This window comes from Xiphias gladius, chromosome 7 (genome assembly GCF_016859285.1).
Source record: "Xiphias gladius isolate SHS-SW01 ecotype Sanya breed wild chromosome 7, ASM1685928v1, whole genome shotgun sequence".
Classification (NCBI taxonomy): domain Eukaryota; kingdom Metazoa; phylum Chordata; class Actinopteri; order Istiophoriformes; family Xiphiidae; genus Xiphias; species Xiphias gladius.
In genome coordinates this window covers 26029267-26048692 of record NC_053406.1, presented here as the reverse complement: position 1 = coordinate 26048692, position 19426 = coordinate 26029267, and the positions used below count along the sequence as shown (strand labels likewise).

Here is a 19426-nt window from a genome sequence, read left to right as displayed (position 1 = left end):
TTCATCATTTAAAGCTACCGTGTGCTGAAAATGTCTGACTTTAGCAGCCCACAGTGGAAGTGTCATAAGGAATCGGTGAAAAAAAACGATCATTCAAAGTCTAGACGAAAATAATCAATAGCTTTAGCTCTAATTCTGATCAAACTTTCTGAGGAGGTGAATGCGCCTGGCAGTGATCTCTGCTCCGCTCTCCTGCTCAGAGGCCCGACCAACGCCAACTCTCTCCCTCCGTCCCGTTCTGGAGCTCCTACCTGCTTGTCGTTCTCCACATCGTAGCCCAGACTGATCAAACAGGCCTTGAACTCCTCGGCCATCAGGGCCCCACTGTGGTCCTGAGATCAGCCAAACACCCAATGACAGAGCGCCACGTCATGTGAACGAACCAATCGCAACAGGGGGATGGCGGTGGACGGCGACCATGCGATCCACGGCATGCAAAGGAGAAGATGAGGACACGGAGGACGTGGGGACAGATTGGTGGACAGACAGACAGACATGGATGTTTAGACAATGTCCACACGCACAACTCAACAGGCAGCCATGATGGACCCGTGAAGACCCTACACACTGAAAACAATCGGACACTTTTTCAACCCGCGCACGTGTCTGTGTGAGACAACACATCGTGTCCTTACTGCAGATGCGTTGAAGGGTTAGATTAAAAATTCATGTTGCTAACTCTAAAATGTCCCGTCCGCTTTAGTTATATAGCGTTATCTCAGGGCTCTTTTCATATAGAGCAGTTCTGGACCGTACTCTTTAGAGTCAAACTTTCCGATAATGCACTAGGATGAGATAAGTGTGTGTTCCTGGGCCACATTCAGCCTTTTAACATCTGCTCCCCACGCACTTTTCTGAGAAATAAATACATTTCAAGTACCAACTATCCCAGAACGCGTGATAACGACTGTTCAAAGAGGATAATGTGTTAACGACTTTCCGTGCGTTGTTTTTAAGAAAAGGTGTGAAGATTGTGATTCTGAGATATTCAGAAGTTCCAGTGTTGTGCGACCAGACACGCTGATATGATTAAAAAAAAAAAAAAAAAAAAACAGACAGCAGCGCGGATCAGTGACACACAAACACACACACACACACACACACACACACACACACACACACACAGGGTGGTGTGAGATGGTGAATGATGGGGGTGTCCTTTTCATCCTTACTGAGGTTCAATATCGAGTTTGCTAGGGAAATTTCTCACAAAAAAACACGCACAAGGACAAATGCAACCTACAGGAGCAGATTTACAACGGCAACATTACTGTATTCATTATCTTTTAATTGACCTTTAACACAATCCGAGTCTGGGATGGGATGCCCGCATCATCTCCCCCCTCTCTGCCCTCTCGGCCAACAGAACCTGGATGCACTGATGCACTCTCTCTTCCCTCATCTGCTCATACCCAAACACGGCCTCTTCCCTAGAAATACCCACGGGCAACGTATGTGTTCTCAACGAGTGCTCGCCTGTGTAAAACACCAGGATGAATGCTCACATGTTTGGTTCCTGTCTCACCCCCGGTTAAGGTCTAAACATTCATTCAGTCGTATAATACATTCATGTAGAAAAGGCCGAGTCCCCACTTGACACACGAAAACCCAAAATGTTCAGACGGGTCCAGGAAAGGTCCCGGAGGTCACACTATTCAATCAACTGCGAGGGATTTCAGGAAATCAAGACCTCTCGGAAGTGTAATCTGAACTGAATCTTTTCTTTGGACACAATGTACAGAATATCACACAACTAAAGTCAACTTTAATGCCACGAATATAGCAAGTATCTGGGTTGAGAGCTAAAGGTGGTCTTTTCCCTCTGGTGTGTCATCGTTGACGTGTTATACTGACATGCATCTGTTATTTACTCGTATGAAGTGGCACCCATGCATGTGTCAGTATGACAAATGCACTGATGGATTAATAGTATAATAATGTTTCAGTCCTTAAAAAATTACTGGAACAAAACAGGAAAGGATTCAATACAACCCACCTTGTATGTACGTTTTATCGAGCTAAATTTTTATATCAACATTTAAAGCAATACTCTGGATGCTCCTCAGGTATAACTACATTATACCTGTACCAACTAAAGGAAAAAATATATCACACTATAGCTTCCAACCCAAGTACTGATACACCTGTCAGCAACTTGACCACTGTGACAATAGTAACTATAAAAAGTACAAAACAAGCGTAATAAATAAGCCGTGACCCCAGAGCTCGGGTCCCCGACCTTGTCGAAGTGGTTGAAGGAGGCGCGGTACTCATAGAGCTGCTCCTGGCTGATGCCCTTGGCGTCACGCGTCAGGATCTGGTTCTCGACCTCATTGATGGTTCTGGCGATAGTGGTCAGCAGCTGCTCCCAACCCACACGGAGGTGCTGCAGGTAAGGAGGGAACAAGGGAGACAGGGAGTGGGAGGACAGGGAGTGGGAGGAGGAAACATGTTGAACGGTGTCTTCCAGAGTTTTACGCGTTCTGACAGCAACAAAAGGAACAAAGGCAATGTTACAAAAACTAGCTGCTTTTAGATGCTTTCCCATCAACTTCAAAAAAATGCACAAAAAAACCAAGTTAAGAGCAAGTCTGTGATGATTGAACGGATTCATTCATGAAGGTTGAGTGTGTGTGTGTGTGTGTGTGTTACCTCCATGGTGTAGGAAGTATACTGGTTGTCGAAGATGAGGGCCTCTTGGATGAGCTGGTGGAATCCCTCCAGCTTGTTGATTTCAGGCATGTAAAGCATGATGCTCTTCTGGTACTCCTTCAGGTTGGTCAGCTGGTCCTCCAGAGTGCCGTTCATCTCAATGGATATCCTGCCAATTTCCTGCCAGCACGAACACACGGTGTTAAATGCACAGTTCACGTGCATCAAGGTGTGAAATCTTTAGAAGACACTCTGTAGCAAGCTTTCACACGGCAGCCTTTCTAGTCTTAGCGTGTGTGGAAAGACCTCATTCTGTGACCGGAGTGAAGATGGATGGATTTTCTGCATAGGCTGAACATAAAAACATCATCAGCGACCGCAATCTCTCTAATGAGCACATCACTGCTGGTGATCACAGTGAAAGATGACAAGTCGCAGCACTTCAGTTTAAAAAAAAAACAAAAAACAAAACACAAACAAACAAACCTGTGCTCCAAGGCCTTTTTTCTGACTGTGGCCTGAATCATCCACAGGTAGGATTTTTAATTTGAGGCTCTAGTTTGCTGCTGTGCTACCTGTGCTGTCGTGAAGAGTTGTGACTGAAGCAGTGGTCGTGAAGTACGACAAAGACCTAATCCAAAATCAGTGATCATGAATAAATACAGCGACTTAGTTGAACGAGACACAAATGGGTTCACCTATCTGAAGACTCTGAAACACGCTTGCGCCCTTTCGAACCGTGAGCGTGGTTAAGAACATTCCCAGCACCAAAGCTCCTAAGCCCTGTCTAATCTCTGCTCCGTGAGCTCACTGTCTTACAATGTTGGCCCGAAAACTGTGACAAACTGCACACAGCTGAGGAAAGATGAACTGCTTCAACACATTGGTGCGTGCACTTGGACCGACCACACGGGCCGATCCCTTACCTCCATTTTTTCCTGTATATAGGCTCCGACCACGTTGGCCTGAGTGGCAAACTTGGCTCTCAGAGTGTCGTTGGAGTTCTGCTTGTTAAGCTCCTCCTGCAGGGCGTTGTCACGCTGCGGCACCATGGCCATTGCCTACAAAACACACACACACACACATTAGAAAGACTCACAACTGTAATAGAAAGCACCCGTAGCTGCACACCTACAAACACTCAAAGCACAAGCTGGAGAAAGTCATTAAATTATTCGGCCCCCAGAGACCGTGTCACGTTCCCCGACATGTGGATGACAGCGTCTGTGGCTCACTGCAGTTATGTTGGAAAACATTGGTCCGTACAAGTCAGTCAGTGACCACAAAAAAAATAGATAATGGAAATGGGGTCTTGCTTACAGTTCCGGTATGTACACTTTACAAAAAACAACATTTTAAAACTAACAACAGCCAAAGTAGCTCTGACTGTTCTCCTCAGAAAGATTCACCACTCAAAACTAAATCTGAGAGAGAGCTGCACTATATTTATGATTTCTAATACATCAAACAAACACAAACTCAACGAGGCAATAAGCCAGAACAACAAACAGGGGAAGTGAGGTGTAAGAAATACCCCACCCCCGCCCTCTGATCACTAGAAAGCGGTTAGTGGTTGGGCCGCAGCCTACCTTTTCCCATTTGCTGTCGATGCTCTCTGGTGTGATGGTGGTGTAGGGGTTTGAGCCGCTCAGCTTGATGCCGTTGCTCTGGGCGATCTTCTGCACCTCGGCCTGGATGGACTGGATGGCCTCGCGCTCCTTGTTGGCCTCCGACAGGGTGGACTTGAACTGCTCGTGGGCCGTGATCAGACCCTGAGGGAGGAAACGCGTTTGGTTTTACCTCCACCAGACTGTTTGCCAGACACGCTTTCTATCTCTTTGTTCACTATCGGTTGCCTTGGTTTAAGAAATAAAATGTTAATTTGCAGGACCTTCGGAAATAGTTTTGCCCTAATTTGTTTTGATGGTTCGTGTCTTGCGTTGCAGTGATCTGGACCACACTGTCCAGTTTGCAGTCACCTGAATCTCCTCAATATTGTGGACAATGAACATGTCCTGCAGGTCCTCCATAGCTCCCTCCATCCAGTTGTTGAAGGGCGCCGCCCTCTTGGCGTACTCCAGGTAAAGCTCATCTATGGACTCCAGCTGCTTCTCTGTCCTCTGTTGGTGGGAAAAAGAGGGGTTTATTAAAATAAACTTTATGGAATCGGGTTAAATGTGAGGGTGTTCTAAGGCTGCTGTAAGACAGGGTAAATACCTGGACACTTTATTAGGCATAAGGGCTGGGCATCAGTTGACCCTGTTTAATGCTTGTGATGATAAAGTAATTGATTTTTGATACCTTACTCTGAGAAATATGAAGATGATTTTCTACTTATTCCTTTTGATATTTGATATTTAACACAAGCTTCTGTATAATAATTTTGCCTGAAGGACATGGTTCAGACCGCTTCCACGACCTTGCGGAAGTCAACCCATTCGAGCTGCATTATCTCACCAACATCTGATCAGAGACCCCGGGACAACACACGCGTGATAGACTGACGTGCGATGATAAAAATCGCAGACTGAGTCGTACCTCCAGTGACTCTTTGCGGCTCTGGGTGAGCGCTCCCAGGACGTCCCACTGATCACAGATCTTCTGACAGCGAGCGTTGACACTGGCTGAGTCGTAGTAGTCCAGTTCGCTGGAAAAGACGCAGAAGAGAGGAGAGTGTTTTATCCCCGGCGCTCAACGTATCCACAGATACGTGATTCACTAACAAAAAGGCCCAACTTTTTTCTCTGTAGAGGACTTGTTATGATCTCGTGCTTTTTTTCTTGTCTACTAACGTCGCTGTTACTGCAAATCTCATCGTTTTTAGGTTCACAGCTGTTCATTCATTCTCACTTCCTGCTCCCCTCCCTCCTTACTTGAGCTCCTGTGCGATGGCGGCGATCTGCTCCACTCTGTCCTGGTGGGCTGCCAGGTCGCTCTCAAAGGCCTCGTGTTTCCGTAGCAACGCCTTGACTTCAGACAGGGTGGAAGTCTCGTAGTCCTTCTGGGTCAGCATGGCCTCCTTACCTGCATACACGTAAAACTTATTTATTCACTTAACCTTTAACTGGATTTAACCTGGCAGACTGAGTGCAATTGCAAGTATCTTAAAATGCTGTGAGGAAGCTAAACACAACAATATACTCGAGAAATTAGGTGGAAAATTTGTGCTTAAGCGCATGAGCCACTTTGGGCAACTTTTAAAATGTCACCTGTTCTCTACATGAGGAAAACTGACTGGTTGAATAAAGATCACAGCTACGTCCTGTAATTTTCCCATTTGATTTGTTAAATCCAGTTTAACAAAAAGTGCAGCGGGATGATTTTTTGCAAAAATTGGATCCATCATGATACCAGAAAGTTGATTCCAAACGATGTTCGTCCATTGTGAATGTGAGTGTGTGTGTGTGAGATAAAACCTTCACTTACCGTCGGTCCAGGATTCATGGATGGCAGCCTTCTGGTGGAACTTCTCGGCCAGGTGTTCCAGTCTCTCCAGACGTCTGATCTCGCTGAGAATCCACTCCTCGTAGCCTTTTTCTGCTCCTTCCAGAGTGTGCCATGCCCCGTTGATATCCTGAGACCAAACAGCAGCAATTACTGATATTAATCCTTCCCTGCAGAGTGCACTACGGCACCTGGTACTTTGCCTGCGTAGTTGATGTAAAGGGGAAGCAAATGGTGTGAAACCTTAACACCGAGTAAACTGGTGTAATATTCGAAAACAACTGAAAGCTGGTCCAGGACATTTTTGTTCACCATATAACGGCAAAAGGCAACTTTTTGAATATGAGGACTATAACAGCTAATGTGATATTGTTAGAAAGCATCAAGCATAATGCTGTTTATCAACATAACTAGTCTGGGATCATTTTTTACACCGAGACACAGAAAAAAAGAGGAAAGCAAAAGATCTGTCACGTTTGGCAAGAAAGTGCATTTTTTCACAAAACTTGACGACATGTGATTTTGAGTGGACTGCAGACCAGGCAGAAATCACAAACAACAAATAACTGAAAACTATGAGGCCTCAGTTAGTGAGGAGAAGTTTCTCGTGTTTGTTAATGCGGCAAATCTTTATCATCAAGAGCAGACCTGTCCTATCAGTGTATGTACACGTCCATTTATTTGGAATATGAATTTTCTCCATGTGCAGATTGTCTGCGGTCTGTAACCAACAAGCATAACATTCACATGCCTTCAGATATGTACTTTCAAAAGTCTTCGTACAGATTTACATCTTTTCTCTGAGATAACAAGCTCTAGTAATTCTGTCTGAATACATACAGACACCATGCGTCCCTCTGACGGCATGAAGGCAGGTCTGTTGCTGAGTCTCAGTTTGGTCTGCAGAGTGTTGAAGCTGATCTCCAGCTGACATTTCTCCTGGACCTGAGGACGGGAACAGAGAAGTCGGCCCCACGGTGTCAGTGAACAGATTCAGCAGAGGAAACAAAAATCTCTTACCTCGTTAAAAATGACGGAAACGGGTGGATAGAAAAGCAGTGCACGCACCGTCAGGCGGACTACTGAACCCGACTACTCGCATATATTTGCCCTGCATATTGTGGGAGCAGAAGTTGATCCAAACCTTTGGTGGTTTGTGGACGCAGCGGTAGTCTCTGAAGTCCTCCTGCTTCGCCTGCATATCGTTTACGGTTTTCTCTTGGGTTCGGTTCTCCAGCCAGGGGATGGTCCGACGGATCCACTCCAGCAGCTGGGAGCAGTGAGGAAGGCAGGAGAAACCGGTCAGCCATGGGAAACTCAAGGCAAGGACCGGACACTTTCTCAATGATAAAAGTTCTTTCCACACAACATAGCTTGATCATTGTGTCTATGATGTTAGATCAGGTAAATGAACATGTGGAACACAAAGGATCTAAAACTAGGGGGTCTGATCAGCATTGATGTGAACATGCCGAAAGGCTTTTGCATGTCTAGTACTCACGTTGCTGGCCAGTTTCTCGTAGTCCTCCATCATTTGCTCGTTCTCCTGGTTGACGGCCAGCACTTTGCAAATACGATTTGCAGCTGTCTCAGCCTATCAGGAGACAGAGTGATGAGCGGCGCTCACGGTGAACGGATGAAACACTGTCATCGAGTCCGCTCACTGTGCCCAAAGCTTAGTGGGAGCTTTCACTGTAGCTAGGTATTAACAAGACGACGCTGCACTTTAAAGTCACTAAACCAAGACGGAAAATAAGCGTGTATTGCTTTTTATTAGTATCTCAACCTGGGATTTCATTAACGCTGCTATAATAATTGAGAGCTTTTCCAAATTTGTGCGTACACACTCCACACACAGGCAGTGAATTGGAACAAAGCTAAACACAACTTCAGGCACACGTTATTTAAAAAGTGCAAAAACATTGCGTCCGACTAATAGAAACATGCTCCAGCTGTTGATGGTTAGTCGAATGTGCCAGGATCAATCTGTGTGTTTTAAACTTCCATGCGTCTCCCGTCACAACTCAGGAGTCAGTGCATACATCTAGTTACAGGTTCACGTAGCGCCGCAGTCCACGTCAGTAGGTCTGCCTAGGATATTACACTACTGTACCACTGGAAATACACAGAATACACAGACTCTGTCAAGTTGACTAAAGTTGATATATTCTGAACAACAAACATCTACTTTTTCTTTGTTCATAACATAAATTCCTTATATATTTTTCAACTCTTAAGTCTGAACTAATACATTCAACATATATCATGTCATATAACAAAACAAACACTTGGAGCTGAGAAGTGTTAATAGCTGAAAAGAAACTAGAGGCATTAACAAGTGTTTCCCACAGTAGTAAACCCAAACAGGTCTGGTTTCCCAAAACCACATCAGTAGAGTAACCTTTCATGTTTTATTGTTTTCCACATTTTTATTTAGAGCGTCCTCAGTTGTCCAGCTGAGATACTCAGAAGCGAGTCAAAGTTACCCATGATCCCACTGGAAACTCTTGAGAGCAACGGCCCCGGTATTGGCAGAGCATGGTACGAATTCAGTCGGCGAGCTCTCTGACACTCAGTACAGACAATCACAGAACCAACATGCGTTTGGGAATTTGAGACCGGACCATAAAGTGGGTCCCTACTGGGGAAACACAGTCAATGTCCAAAGCACCGAAACAGAAACATCAGAGAGCGTTTGTTGTTTTTGTCAGAGTTCCCATCGTGGTCCTAATTTGTAAATATTTCCTGACGGTTCCCCCGAGTTTCAAAAAACGCTATGCTGACGAGCATCCATGACCATAAAGCTGTGACCGATTGAAAACAATCTGAATTCCAAATCAAATGAGGAGAAATAAAAAGCAGCTGTAAAATGCTCCATCTACCAAATGTTGGCAAATCATTCCAGTATATTCCTGTGATTTGACCCATTTTCTGACACTAACTGATATTTACTACATTCCCCAGAAAACCGGTCCGTGTTTTCACTGTCCACGTTAACCTCTAAAACATGTCATGACTGATGGGAACCCTGATGGTTTTTTGAGAGGGATTTTTTTTGATTTTTGGCTGCAGCAAAGTGTTAATGTGAGTCTGAAGGCTGAGGACCTCACCTTCTGTGCGCCAGAGAAGGCATGATAGAAGCAGGACACATAGGTCATTATGGCCTTCTCGTCCGGCCTCAGCGTGCCCACGATGTCTACGCATCACCCGGCAGGGCAGAGAGAGGTTGACAGAGAATGGTAGAGAAAGAGAAAGAGACAGAGTGAAGCCAAAGCTACCCAAAGCTACATGGTCCTCGCTCCCTGAAGGACGTGAGAGCGAAGGCGGCTGGCAAGAGAGCGGCGCTCTCTTTAGGTCCACAGCTTTGAGGTCCTCCTATAACCCCCCACCCCCACCCACCAGTAACGCAGGAGGTGGGATGTGACGGGGGACCGGGACGGGAGGAGGACGAGCGTCATCTTAAGGAGAGTCGAGGTTGGGACACAAACACAGACATCAACCGCTGAATCAAAGCAGTTTACCGATACTCAAACTCTGATGCAGGTCTTTCCTTCGATCCGCTTCATTTAGCAGGTGACGGTGATGCCGTTATGAATCAAGAAGCACGATGTAACTGCACTGAGGAGTGAAACCACAAGTCTTTGTCCTCCTCTAAGCGAACTTCACTGCAGTTTGGCAGGATAGAAAATATACTTAAAAACAACTGCAACAAGTGTCCCAAAGGTACTAAAACGACGTGTCCATAACTGATTCTCAACAATTTGATAATCCAACATTTATTGCAGTCAAAAATATTCTGGTTCCAGCTTATTAACTTTGAGAATTTGCTGCTCTGCTACATTTTGTGTTATTAAAGACAGAACAGCTGGTTCAGAGAAATCCCTCTGCGCTCTAAGAACGTATTTCACTACTTTTTTCCCCCTGACATTTTAAGGACAAATAGAAGAAGTAAATGATAGAATATTTAAACATGAATATGACCATTGGCTCCAGCTCTAGGTTTAATGTTTGGAAATCCGAGCATGACAATATTAACTGAAGGCAAACTGCAGATTTGACTGACACATTCACCTGATTCTGCATGTGCTAATAACAGATATAAAAATCACAACAGTAATCCAGTAAGTGCTTCAAGGTTTAGTTTGAGCTTTAATAATGTAACCATGTAATGGTTTTTTTTTTTTTTTTTACTCCTGATAAAATACCCTGCAGTTGGAAGAGGACTTAGACACAGTTTCAGGATCTCAGTGCAGGTCTCATGCAAATTTAATTGGGAATTTAATTTTCTCAAATGAGCAAATGAACAAGATGAAAAACCAACACACCAGCTGTTGAATAAACTTCCCGAAAACGCTTAACGTGAATAGGATTAAGTGTGATTTGTGTGATGTAGGCAAATAAAGTAATAATGCTGGCAAAAGCAGTAAGTCTGGAGATTCAAGGGTTTGTTTCTAATAGTCCAAAGTTTACTACAAACACAAACTTTCTCTGTAGCTACTCGTTTCATTTAAATAATTCAAGGACTAGAAGAACAAGCTGTAGATGGAACAAGTTTACTCACACACACACTTCTCCCCTGAGACTGCAGAGCAACACAAACAAGAGGAGCCAGAAAATTAATTAGAGTAAGACGAAAAAACAAGAGATGCATCAGCTGGCTTCCTGTCAGAGGTCTACAGGGAGAGGAGAGGGCTGAAGAGAGGGGAGGAGAAATAAGAGGAGGTTGTGAAGCAGAGAAGAAAGGAGAGAAACAGGAGATGGGAGGAGTAGATGAGGGAATTACAGGAGAAGACAGAACTAAATGAAGCTCACAGAATCAGCTGTGGGCTGAAAGCTGAACCCTGAACCTTCACATGCCGAGACTCTCTTTTCTTTATACAAGATGCTACTGTCCAGAAAGCACCAACAGTACCAGGGTTATGCTTGTTTTTTTATTTCATCTGCAGCTAAAACCTTTATTATAACAATTATTTTACTTGATTTTAAGAGTCAATGTGATGCGACGACCAAATTTTTTATGAAATGCTTTAATATCACAAATACAGCAAGTTTTACGACTGACCCCTTCTAAACGATCACCTCAGCAGGCGGTTTTGTTGATCGGGACTTGCCCTCTAATTCAAGAGGAGCTTCGGTTTTTGGTTGCAGATTTATGTCCCTTTAATCACCCTCGGTTGAACATGTCACAACCTGTAGACATACTACGCCGGGGTTGAGGGGTCACAAGTGGATCGGCCTCTTTTTCAGGAGTCAGAAACCAAAAGGCGAAGGAGATCCACCTTCTAGCGCTCAGGGCTCACTACTTTGTACACGCCGTTTTGTGAGTATTAAAAAAGTGACAATTTATCGTGAGAAACGCCGATAACGATAGCACATTAAATGCAACTGCTATTTATATGAATGTTGTCTTTCAGCTGTTGCGGCGGCGAGTAAACGCGAACAGGATCAGTCAGGATCTGATTCTGATGAAAGAGCTGTAACATCGGTATCAGCTAGAAAAAAAAAACTCCTCATTCATCTCAACTGTAATGAAATTCTGCAAAAGCCCGGCGGCTGAAAACACAGATGTCCTGGGGATGTGCAAATTCTGTCTTGTCAACAGTGATCAATCAGTCCTTGAATAATCACTGACATATCTACTTTTTTTTTTTTTTTTAAATGGACAAACCAATTGTTCTGAAACAGCGATGCCAACAAGCTCGGCTGGACTCTTCTGCTGCCTGCAGACTCGTCTCTGTAACAATACATCACAGTACCACAGCGGACAGAATCTTTACTGCTTTCACCAGCACAGTTACATTCACACTGTGTGTCTGTTTTTTGGTTCGTGTGTTTGGGTGTCTCTGTGTGTGTTCGTGTCCCAACAGATCCGGCGTCTTTGTCGAAGCCCAGGTCTTAGCAGCGCTGTCGAGAGGGTGAGGCCATGCTGGACAGGAAGCGGCACCTTGTTAGTAACAGAAGGTTAAAGGTCAAGGTGGAGGGGTCAGGGGGGTACCTTCTGTGCTCCAGAGAAGGCATGGTAGAAACTGGACACGTAAGTCATTATGGCTTTCTCATCTGGACGAGCAGTGTTCACAATGTCTACAAGGGAGGGTTGGAGGGGAGGAGACCGTGGTTATGAAGACACAATCACAGGCAAGACAGAAGACAAGTGATTATACACAACAGGACGCACATGTAGGAACATACACTCGTATTACACAGGCTGCCAAACACGGACACGCATTTAACAAGCTGCTGTAGCCGTTAACAGCCATTCGGGAGAGGGCAAACGGAATGAACAACAGGGTACATACAAGAGTCAGACCCAAATATCAATGAATGAAAACGGCTTGGAAGTGCTGGAGTTCCCTCTCTCGTTAAAGCTACATGATAAAAATAAATAAATAAATTGGATTTGGTGTGTTTATATTATGTGTATTATTATTATTTGTTGTTGTACTACCATAGTTTTTTGTCGATCGTCAACATTTTCAATTTTTAAATTGCACTAAAATATCCCGGTTTTGGCTTCAGAAAACTGGGATATTTCAGAGTAAAGTTCTGCAGGGAAACACATGTTCAACTGTAGGGACAGTGAATATCAGCCAAATGACTATCTAGTGTATAGGTACTAAACATCATCATTGGCCCTCAGTCCTCATATTGGTCTACCGCGCACACACACACACACACACACACACACACACAGCTACACACACAAAGACATACTCAGACAGTTACACGTGCTTTACAATCCAAAGCGTTAGAGGAGACAGAGGAGGAACAACGAAATGAAGGGAGCCGATGGAGGCTCCGCCGATCCCCAAGATGGCACCTTGTCATCTGCTGTAACAGCTCATACACAGTAACAGGTACAACAGTGGACTGTGAACATCAGCGGCCACATTTACATGCACATCAACACCGTGGCTGTAACGGAAGTGACACAACAATTCAATTCAACGTGGCCAACAGTCACCTGCTTGTGTGCACGTAAATGCAGCCAGCGACTGCTCAACGCTTTAGTCCAGTGGATTACAGTGGGCACACAGGACAGTTTACGACAACGCAACATCATTTACAAACGCTGCCGTTTCACGGTAAACTTCGGGCCTACCTTCCGCGTCCAACATCTTGGGAATGTCCAGGTGCTTCTCGGCTACCTCGAAGGCGTTGTTCAGATTGGTCACCGGGTCATCCTAAACAACCAATCACAGCGCCGGAAGACAATAAGCTTGCTAATTAAGAACCGCTATGTTTAGATTTATGATATCATCAGCAGGTTCAGTGTTTTTTTTTTTTTCCAAAAACACCTGGACCGGGTTTGATCAGAATTGGTGTGGGTCCTAGTGAGAATGCGAATCTGTCTACCTTTCTGAGGCTGTCGTAATCGATGAGATCAGGTCTGTGTCTGTGGATCAGAGCGTTGAAGGCGAGACCGTCCTTCCAGCTGTTAGACAGAGAACAGACGGGTTGAGCACAAGGCAGAGGGGGGCCAGTAACGCGACTGGACACACATTTTGGCGGCGATAAGCACGTTTGATATAAAACACATTTTTACAGCTTCTGAATTCTTCCCATCAAATATTTTATGCTTTTAAATTTTCAAATTCACTGTACATATGCCATTCTGTCAGAAAAATACCCTAAGTGGCATCTCACTGCTTTACGGAGCGGTAAAACATGTTCCAGTTTCTCCAACAGGGGGCGACCTTTCTACAGAAATACAGCTGGAATATAAAACATTCCTGAAATAACCTACTGAGATTTCATCCAGTAACACTGGTATATATCATTACATAAATAAGAATTCCCAAACATATTCACCAATATAAAATTAGGTGTAGCCATGCTGCTTCATGACAACTGACAGTGCCTGTGTGTGTGTGTGTGTTAAGTTAGATTTTTCTGTGTGTATCTAGCAGATCACAATAATGTTTTTTTTTTTAATAAACAGATTAACATTGGCCAGTTGTGTTGTCCAGCTCTGATATCATGAAAGTTCCTCATGATAAGCACAATACATTTTTACCAGGGTTTCACTTGAGAGTTTTACTGTCCCATGAGAACCCAAAAGCTCTTTTAGAGAACGTTCCAACATTGCAGCGCTGACCTTCAACAGCTTTCGTCCAAGAATAACACTAATGACCCTTAAAAACAGTGATCAGTCCAACCTTATAGTGTGTGTGTGTGTGTGTGTGTGTGTGTGTGTGTGTGTGTGTGTGTGTGTGTGTGTGTGTGTGTTACCTAATGTGGAAGTTCTGCACGTTGACGTTCTTGTAGGGAGCGGTCTTCCTCTGGCACCACAAGAGAAGACCCTCCTTCGCAGAGGTCTCTGCAGGGGAGAAGTAGAGGAGAAGAAACACAGGAGGGGAAGAGAGGAGCAGGCAGGAGAAGAGGAGAAGAGGAGGTTCGCATTAGTCTGCGAACACGGTGAACAAATGTCTCTTCCTTACATTGAATCAAGCGATTGAATTGTTTTGCTCCAGTAACAGAAAACAATTAAACTTGTTCTGTACTCGTCAGTGGACTGAAACTGCTGAGGATGTTTTTGTTTACTGCATGTGCCTGAACAAAGGTCAGAAAAGCATCAGTCACTGGGGAGAATCAGAAATATGAGTCAATATTCTTAGTAGTGGTCCAACCCAACAGAGTTAATTCATCACAGACAGTTTCAATTGGCCACCACAGAGTCATTAGAGCTCCGAGTGATGATTTATCGACACAAGATAAATGCAAAGACTAAAAACAAAAACAAACAAACATCCTGGAAACTGCTGGTTCTATTTCACATCGATCTAAATCTGGCTTTGGGCAGCTGGTCGGGAAAAACTCCTACTTTGAGGCTGTCACCTTGGACTCCCATTTACTCGGCATTTTACAGACTAAGTGGTTAATCAATTAATGGAAAAACTAATTGACAGATTATTGGAGCATGGAAATAACCATCAGTTGCAGACCTAGTTTGCAACTAAGTTTTTGCTAAGTGTAAATTAATATACAGCAAATTTCCATTGCATAATCACGTGGTAATAATAATAACAACATTAACAACGACAGCACTGAGTAGTTTCTCATCCCCATTCAGTGAGTGAGTCATGTAGTCAGACCATCACTATCACCCCACTGTGTGTGTGTGTCTCTGTGTCCGTCTCTATCCTTGTTACTTCCACTCTAGTTCCCACAATGCATCCTCAACCTCTGCATGTGTGCGTAGACGCCAAACACTGCCGCAGGCTTTAATCAGCGAATTGATCCTGAAGACCTGGCGGGGAGTCAGGCTGCCGCAGTGCCCTTCAGCAAGGCACCGCTCTGCCGAGCTGCCGCCGGTTCTGAACGTGCTCGTGCAGATTACACCTCATGAAGTTGTACCTTCGACGGAGATGTCCTGGATGGCGAAGCGGAGGATGATGGTCCAGATCATTCCCAGGGTCATCTTGGCATTTCCATCCACAATTTCTGCACAACACACGCACAAAAAAAAGTCACCTCAGTCAGTCACCGCATTCTTTTGGTTTCCTCCAGAGTCACTGTGGAGCATACATTTTGTCTATCACTGCTGTTTTTTACAATCTTACATCTGCTCTTTCATTTAATGAAGCCAACACACCCACGCAACCGCACTTACTGTCCCACGGTTGCTCGGTCTCCGGGATTTCCTGGGAACGTGTGATGCTTTGGCAATGACTTCTCTCAAAATTAATTAAATCTTGGTCAATATGAAATACTTGCAAGAACCAACCTAAGCATCATTTAATTGTAACTGTACCGCAGACACATATTCACCCATTTTGAAGGAGGACAAATTACTTTCCATTTGACACATTTCTGTATTGTATTCACTGACTTTGTGACCGAAACCTGAGAGTTTTCACGTATCATTATCTCAGTTTTCCCACCACGATCCACAGATATTTAGCAGGTTAATGAACACACAAAGACACATAGAACAGGACACTGAGTCCGGTGCAGTGATATGTTAGTAAGCGGGCATGTAGACGGGGTCGGATTCCACTCATAGTTCAAAGACATACTGAGACTTAAAGTCCTTTCATTCTTTCACCTGCTTCATCTTCCAGATTATCGGTTACACTCTCGCTGTCACCTGTGAATCTGTCCTGCGTCGCTTTCGTTCCATCCAACGCTCTTCAAGTTTAATTCAATGTCCATCTCTGACTCCGCCGATTTTCATTCCGCTTAATTTCTATTTTTGCCGAATGTCACATTTTGAAACCGACAAATCACTGTCAAATTTATCGTGGTAAATTTTTCTAAATTCGTTCTGCTCTGTTAATTAACATGTATGCCTTTCCTATCCTCGTCTCCTCCACCAACAGGCCTCAAATCCACCCTGTACTTTAAGTTATTACAGAAAAAAGTTTGAGACTGAAGTCCCTCAAGATCAAATGTCGGTTGAAACCATCTCTGACAGGGAAAGTGTAGGACGTCCTCCTCTCTCATCTCGTCACCACTCTCCCTCAATTTTTCCCTCTCCCGTTTTCCGTGTCAGCATTTCTCTCTGTCGGTTTCTAGCAGATGACCTTTAGTGGGCTGCTTTTATGGAAAGCCAGAAAAAGTACGTGAGTGTGTGCAGGATTGCAGAAGTTTGAGCATTTTTGTGTTCGACGGTCATCGGTCTCAGCAGTGCCGTGCTGCAGGAATGTCACGCTTTGTCCCGATAGAGTAGGAGAAAGGTCACTGTCCTCCATCCGGAGTACGAGTTAGCAGTGCAATAATTTAACATGTCATTAGAAAAGAGCATCAACTAAATGCTCCAGAAGTTAAGACACTTTAGGTACTTATGAGAAAAAGATACTGCACAAAGCCTCCGCACACTGGCACGCTGTCAATTTCAAAATCTGTGGCTGAGCCTTCGGACATTCAAATACTTGTACTCGGGTCACTCTGTGCTCCAAAGGCATTGGGTGAATGATGAGACAATGGGCTCCTGGGCACAGACGTGTAAAACGGTCCTCCACCCCTACACACAACGCAGCCACAGGTTAACCGGATCTTTAAACGCTGCAGTTGTCGAAAAACTGCAGCTGAACTGCAGTTTTTACTTCGCACTGGAAATCAAGAGGCGCTGTCTGACTCTTGTCCACACAGCAGATCCACACTGACACTCCTATGCACAGACATTAGATTAAATACGACAGCAGACTACACAAACTTTAATCGGAAACCATTGAAGAAAGCCTGAGATGCAGGGTCTGTTCTTGAAGCGGAGTTCTGACTCTGTGTTTAATGAAACGTTCCTGTAGCCTCAGTCTGCTGTGCAGCTACAAAATGAAGGGAAAAGATAACAAAAACAAGTATTGGGATAGATTTGGTTGGCAGATACTAGATATTAAAACGACTCAAACTGAGGCTCCGGCCCAAGGGCCCATGCCCAGCAGACCTGTTCAATATCCATCAATGTCCAAAGGTCATTGACTGTAATTGTGGATTTTACACTCACCACCAAGTATGAATACTACACGAAAGTTCACCTTTTTGTCTTGGGTTGAAAAAGGATTAAGGTGGATGGATGAGACCGTACTTTCAAGAGGTGTGGGGACTTTGATGGTCCGTTTGGGTGCTTCAGTGTATCTGCAGTTCATGTTCATATCGAACAGTTTCGATTTCACTCACTAAATTTTAGCACATCAACTGGATGTGTTTGGTGTCTCTTTGAGGGTCCTCGTTATGCGTGTGTGTGCATGGATGGATGTTTACCCTCTGCTCCGATAGAGACCAGTTTCACTCCCTTGCTGGCAATGAAGTCCAGGGCTTTGTTCACGTTGTTGATCTTGTGGACCCTCATCTTGCCTCGCTCAGGCTTGGGTAACCGTTCGCCTGTGGGGACGGACGGACGGACGGACGGACACACACACACACACACACACACACACACACAAGGGGGGGGGGGGGGAGAAAGCGAGCACGTTAGTTCCTGTGGTGTTTCCACAGGCTCAGCAGAACAACAGTCAGTCAGGACGGTTGAAGTTACAGCTGCGACGTTAGCGTCACTCACAGCAGGAAAAACTGAGGTGAATGTGAAAAAGGAAGCGGCAGGAACATCCGAATTTCATTATGGGATGACAGCAGTTCAAATGATTATCTACTGTGCCAACAGGAACAGTTGCCACGCTACCACCTCCAATTAAAACACAAGAAACCTCGAGAGGCACAGTGTCCTACACGATGACAGATCTTCAGCAGGGTGTGATCAGTGGTCTGCACGGAGACGGGAACTGTGAGCGACCACACCCTGGAATGGACGGAGATGTAGTGGATCTTATGAAAACGTTTTTCACTCTGACTGACAGCTCAGACACGGCTTTGAAAAATCCGGTCACTGCTCGGTTACAGCTTTCCATTAGCGGCCTCTGTATGAGACATTTCAAATCATTAAATCAGATCTCATTACAGCCGTTTTAGTGTAATTAACAACCTTTGCAGCTGAGCCTAAGTTTCTGGCTAATCCAGCGCGTTTGAGGTCGAACAGATGAGTTACCTGAGATGACCTCCAGCAGCAGCATGAGTTTGAGTCCATCCCTGAAGTCCTCCTCAATGTTTTCGATCTGCGTGCCGGCCTTACGCAGGTGGGAGTTGCACCACGCCGTGAATGTCTGCACGAGAACACAGAAACGGGACACAAATGGTGATTATTCATAGCCTGAGCCACAGTGTTTTTCCAGCCTTTACGATAATAAACCACTCTGAATTGAGAATAAAAGAAAATGAAATTCAATGGACAGGAAGGGAGGTCAGGGAGTTGCTTTGATAAGACAGGAAGTAGCAGAAGACAAGGGGAGTAGACAGACGTTATGCTACAACATCAATACCGAAGAACTGAGAACTACTATTGATGTCAAAATACAATCTAAGCTATATGTCACAAAGTGGAAAAGGTGTCATTGGCAGTTAAATAATTAAAGGCAAGGCACAGTTTAAGGTAATATAGTAAACACCCACTTTCCAAGACAGCTATACACTGAACCACATTTCATCTCGGCAACAACTCAAGAAAAAGTTCGCCTCCAATGCTTTTCTTTACCGTCTTGTTACAAGAGCTCTGAAGTCATTTCACAGTGAACAGAATAAATAAATCCGACCTCAGCCTTATCTCAGGGCTCGGGCCCCACAATGAAAATGTCCCGTCAGAAGCTACCAGATCATGATCATGCTGGCGTAAAGAGAGAGAGGTTAAGAAACACTGTCATTAATCCTGAAAACCTGACAGAAAGATCCCCTCTGCTGTCTGAAAACCAGACCAGAATCAAACATCTGTGGTAAATGCAATTAAGTGTCACAATGGTGTACAAAATGACAAAACACAGACATCTGGGAAAAGACCCACACC

The 19426-nt window shown here is 44.5% G+C and overlaps 1 protein-coding gene across 2 annotated transcripts in view; it reads right to left on the bottom strand.

The window, feature by feature from the left end:
* Window positions 1-19426, bottom strand: part of actn4 (actinin, alpha 4) — a 58881-nt gene that overhangs the window by 4140 nt on the left and 35315 nt on the right. Inside the window, exons 2-20 of one of the 2 annotated variants that reach the window (XM_040130070.1) lie at window positions 18578-18692; window positions 17797-17916; window positions 15451-15537; window positions 14326-14413; window positions 13450-13528; window positions 13196-13277; window positions 12092-12177; window positions 7598-7690; window positions 7241-7366; window positions 6937-7041; window positions 6079-6226; window positions 5526-5676; window positions 5191-5299; window positions 4632-4772; window positions 4242-4424; window positions 3579-3713; window positions 2653-2832; window positions 2240-2386; window positions 252-332 (exon numbers count right to left, since the gene is read on the bottom strand). In XM_040130070.1, the coding sequence (XP_039986004.1) occupies window positions 252-332; window positions 2240-2386; window positions 2653-2832; window positions 3579-3713; window positions 4242-4424; window positions 4632-4772; window positions 5191-5299; window positions 5526-5676; window positions 6079-6226; window positions 6937-7041; window positions 7241-7366; window positions 7598-7690; window positions 12092-12177; window positions 13196-13277; window positions 13450-13528; window positions 14326-14413; window positions 15451-15537; window positions 17797-17916; window positions 18578-18692 (2256 nt within the window). Of the gene's footprint in view, window positions 1-251; window positions 333-2239; window positions 2387-2652; window positions 2833-3578; window positions 3714-4241; window positions 4425-4631; window positions 4773-5190; window positions 5300-5525; window positions 5677-6078; window positions 6227-6936; window positions 7042-7240; window positions 7367-7597; window positions 7691-9206; window positions 9293-12091; window positions 12178-13195; window positions 13278-13449; window positions 13529-14325; window positions 14414-15450; window positions 15538-17796; window positions 17917-18577; window positions 18693-19426 lie in introns of both variants that reach the window. The other variant, XM_040130069.1, reaches the window with a different exon arrangement.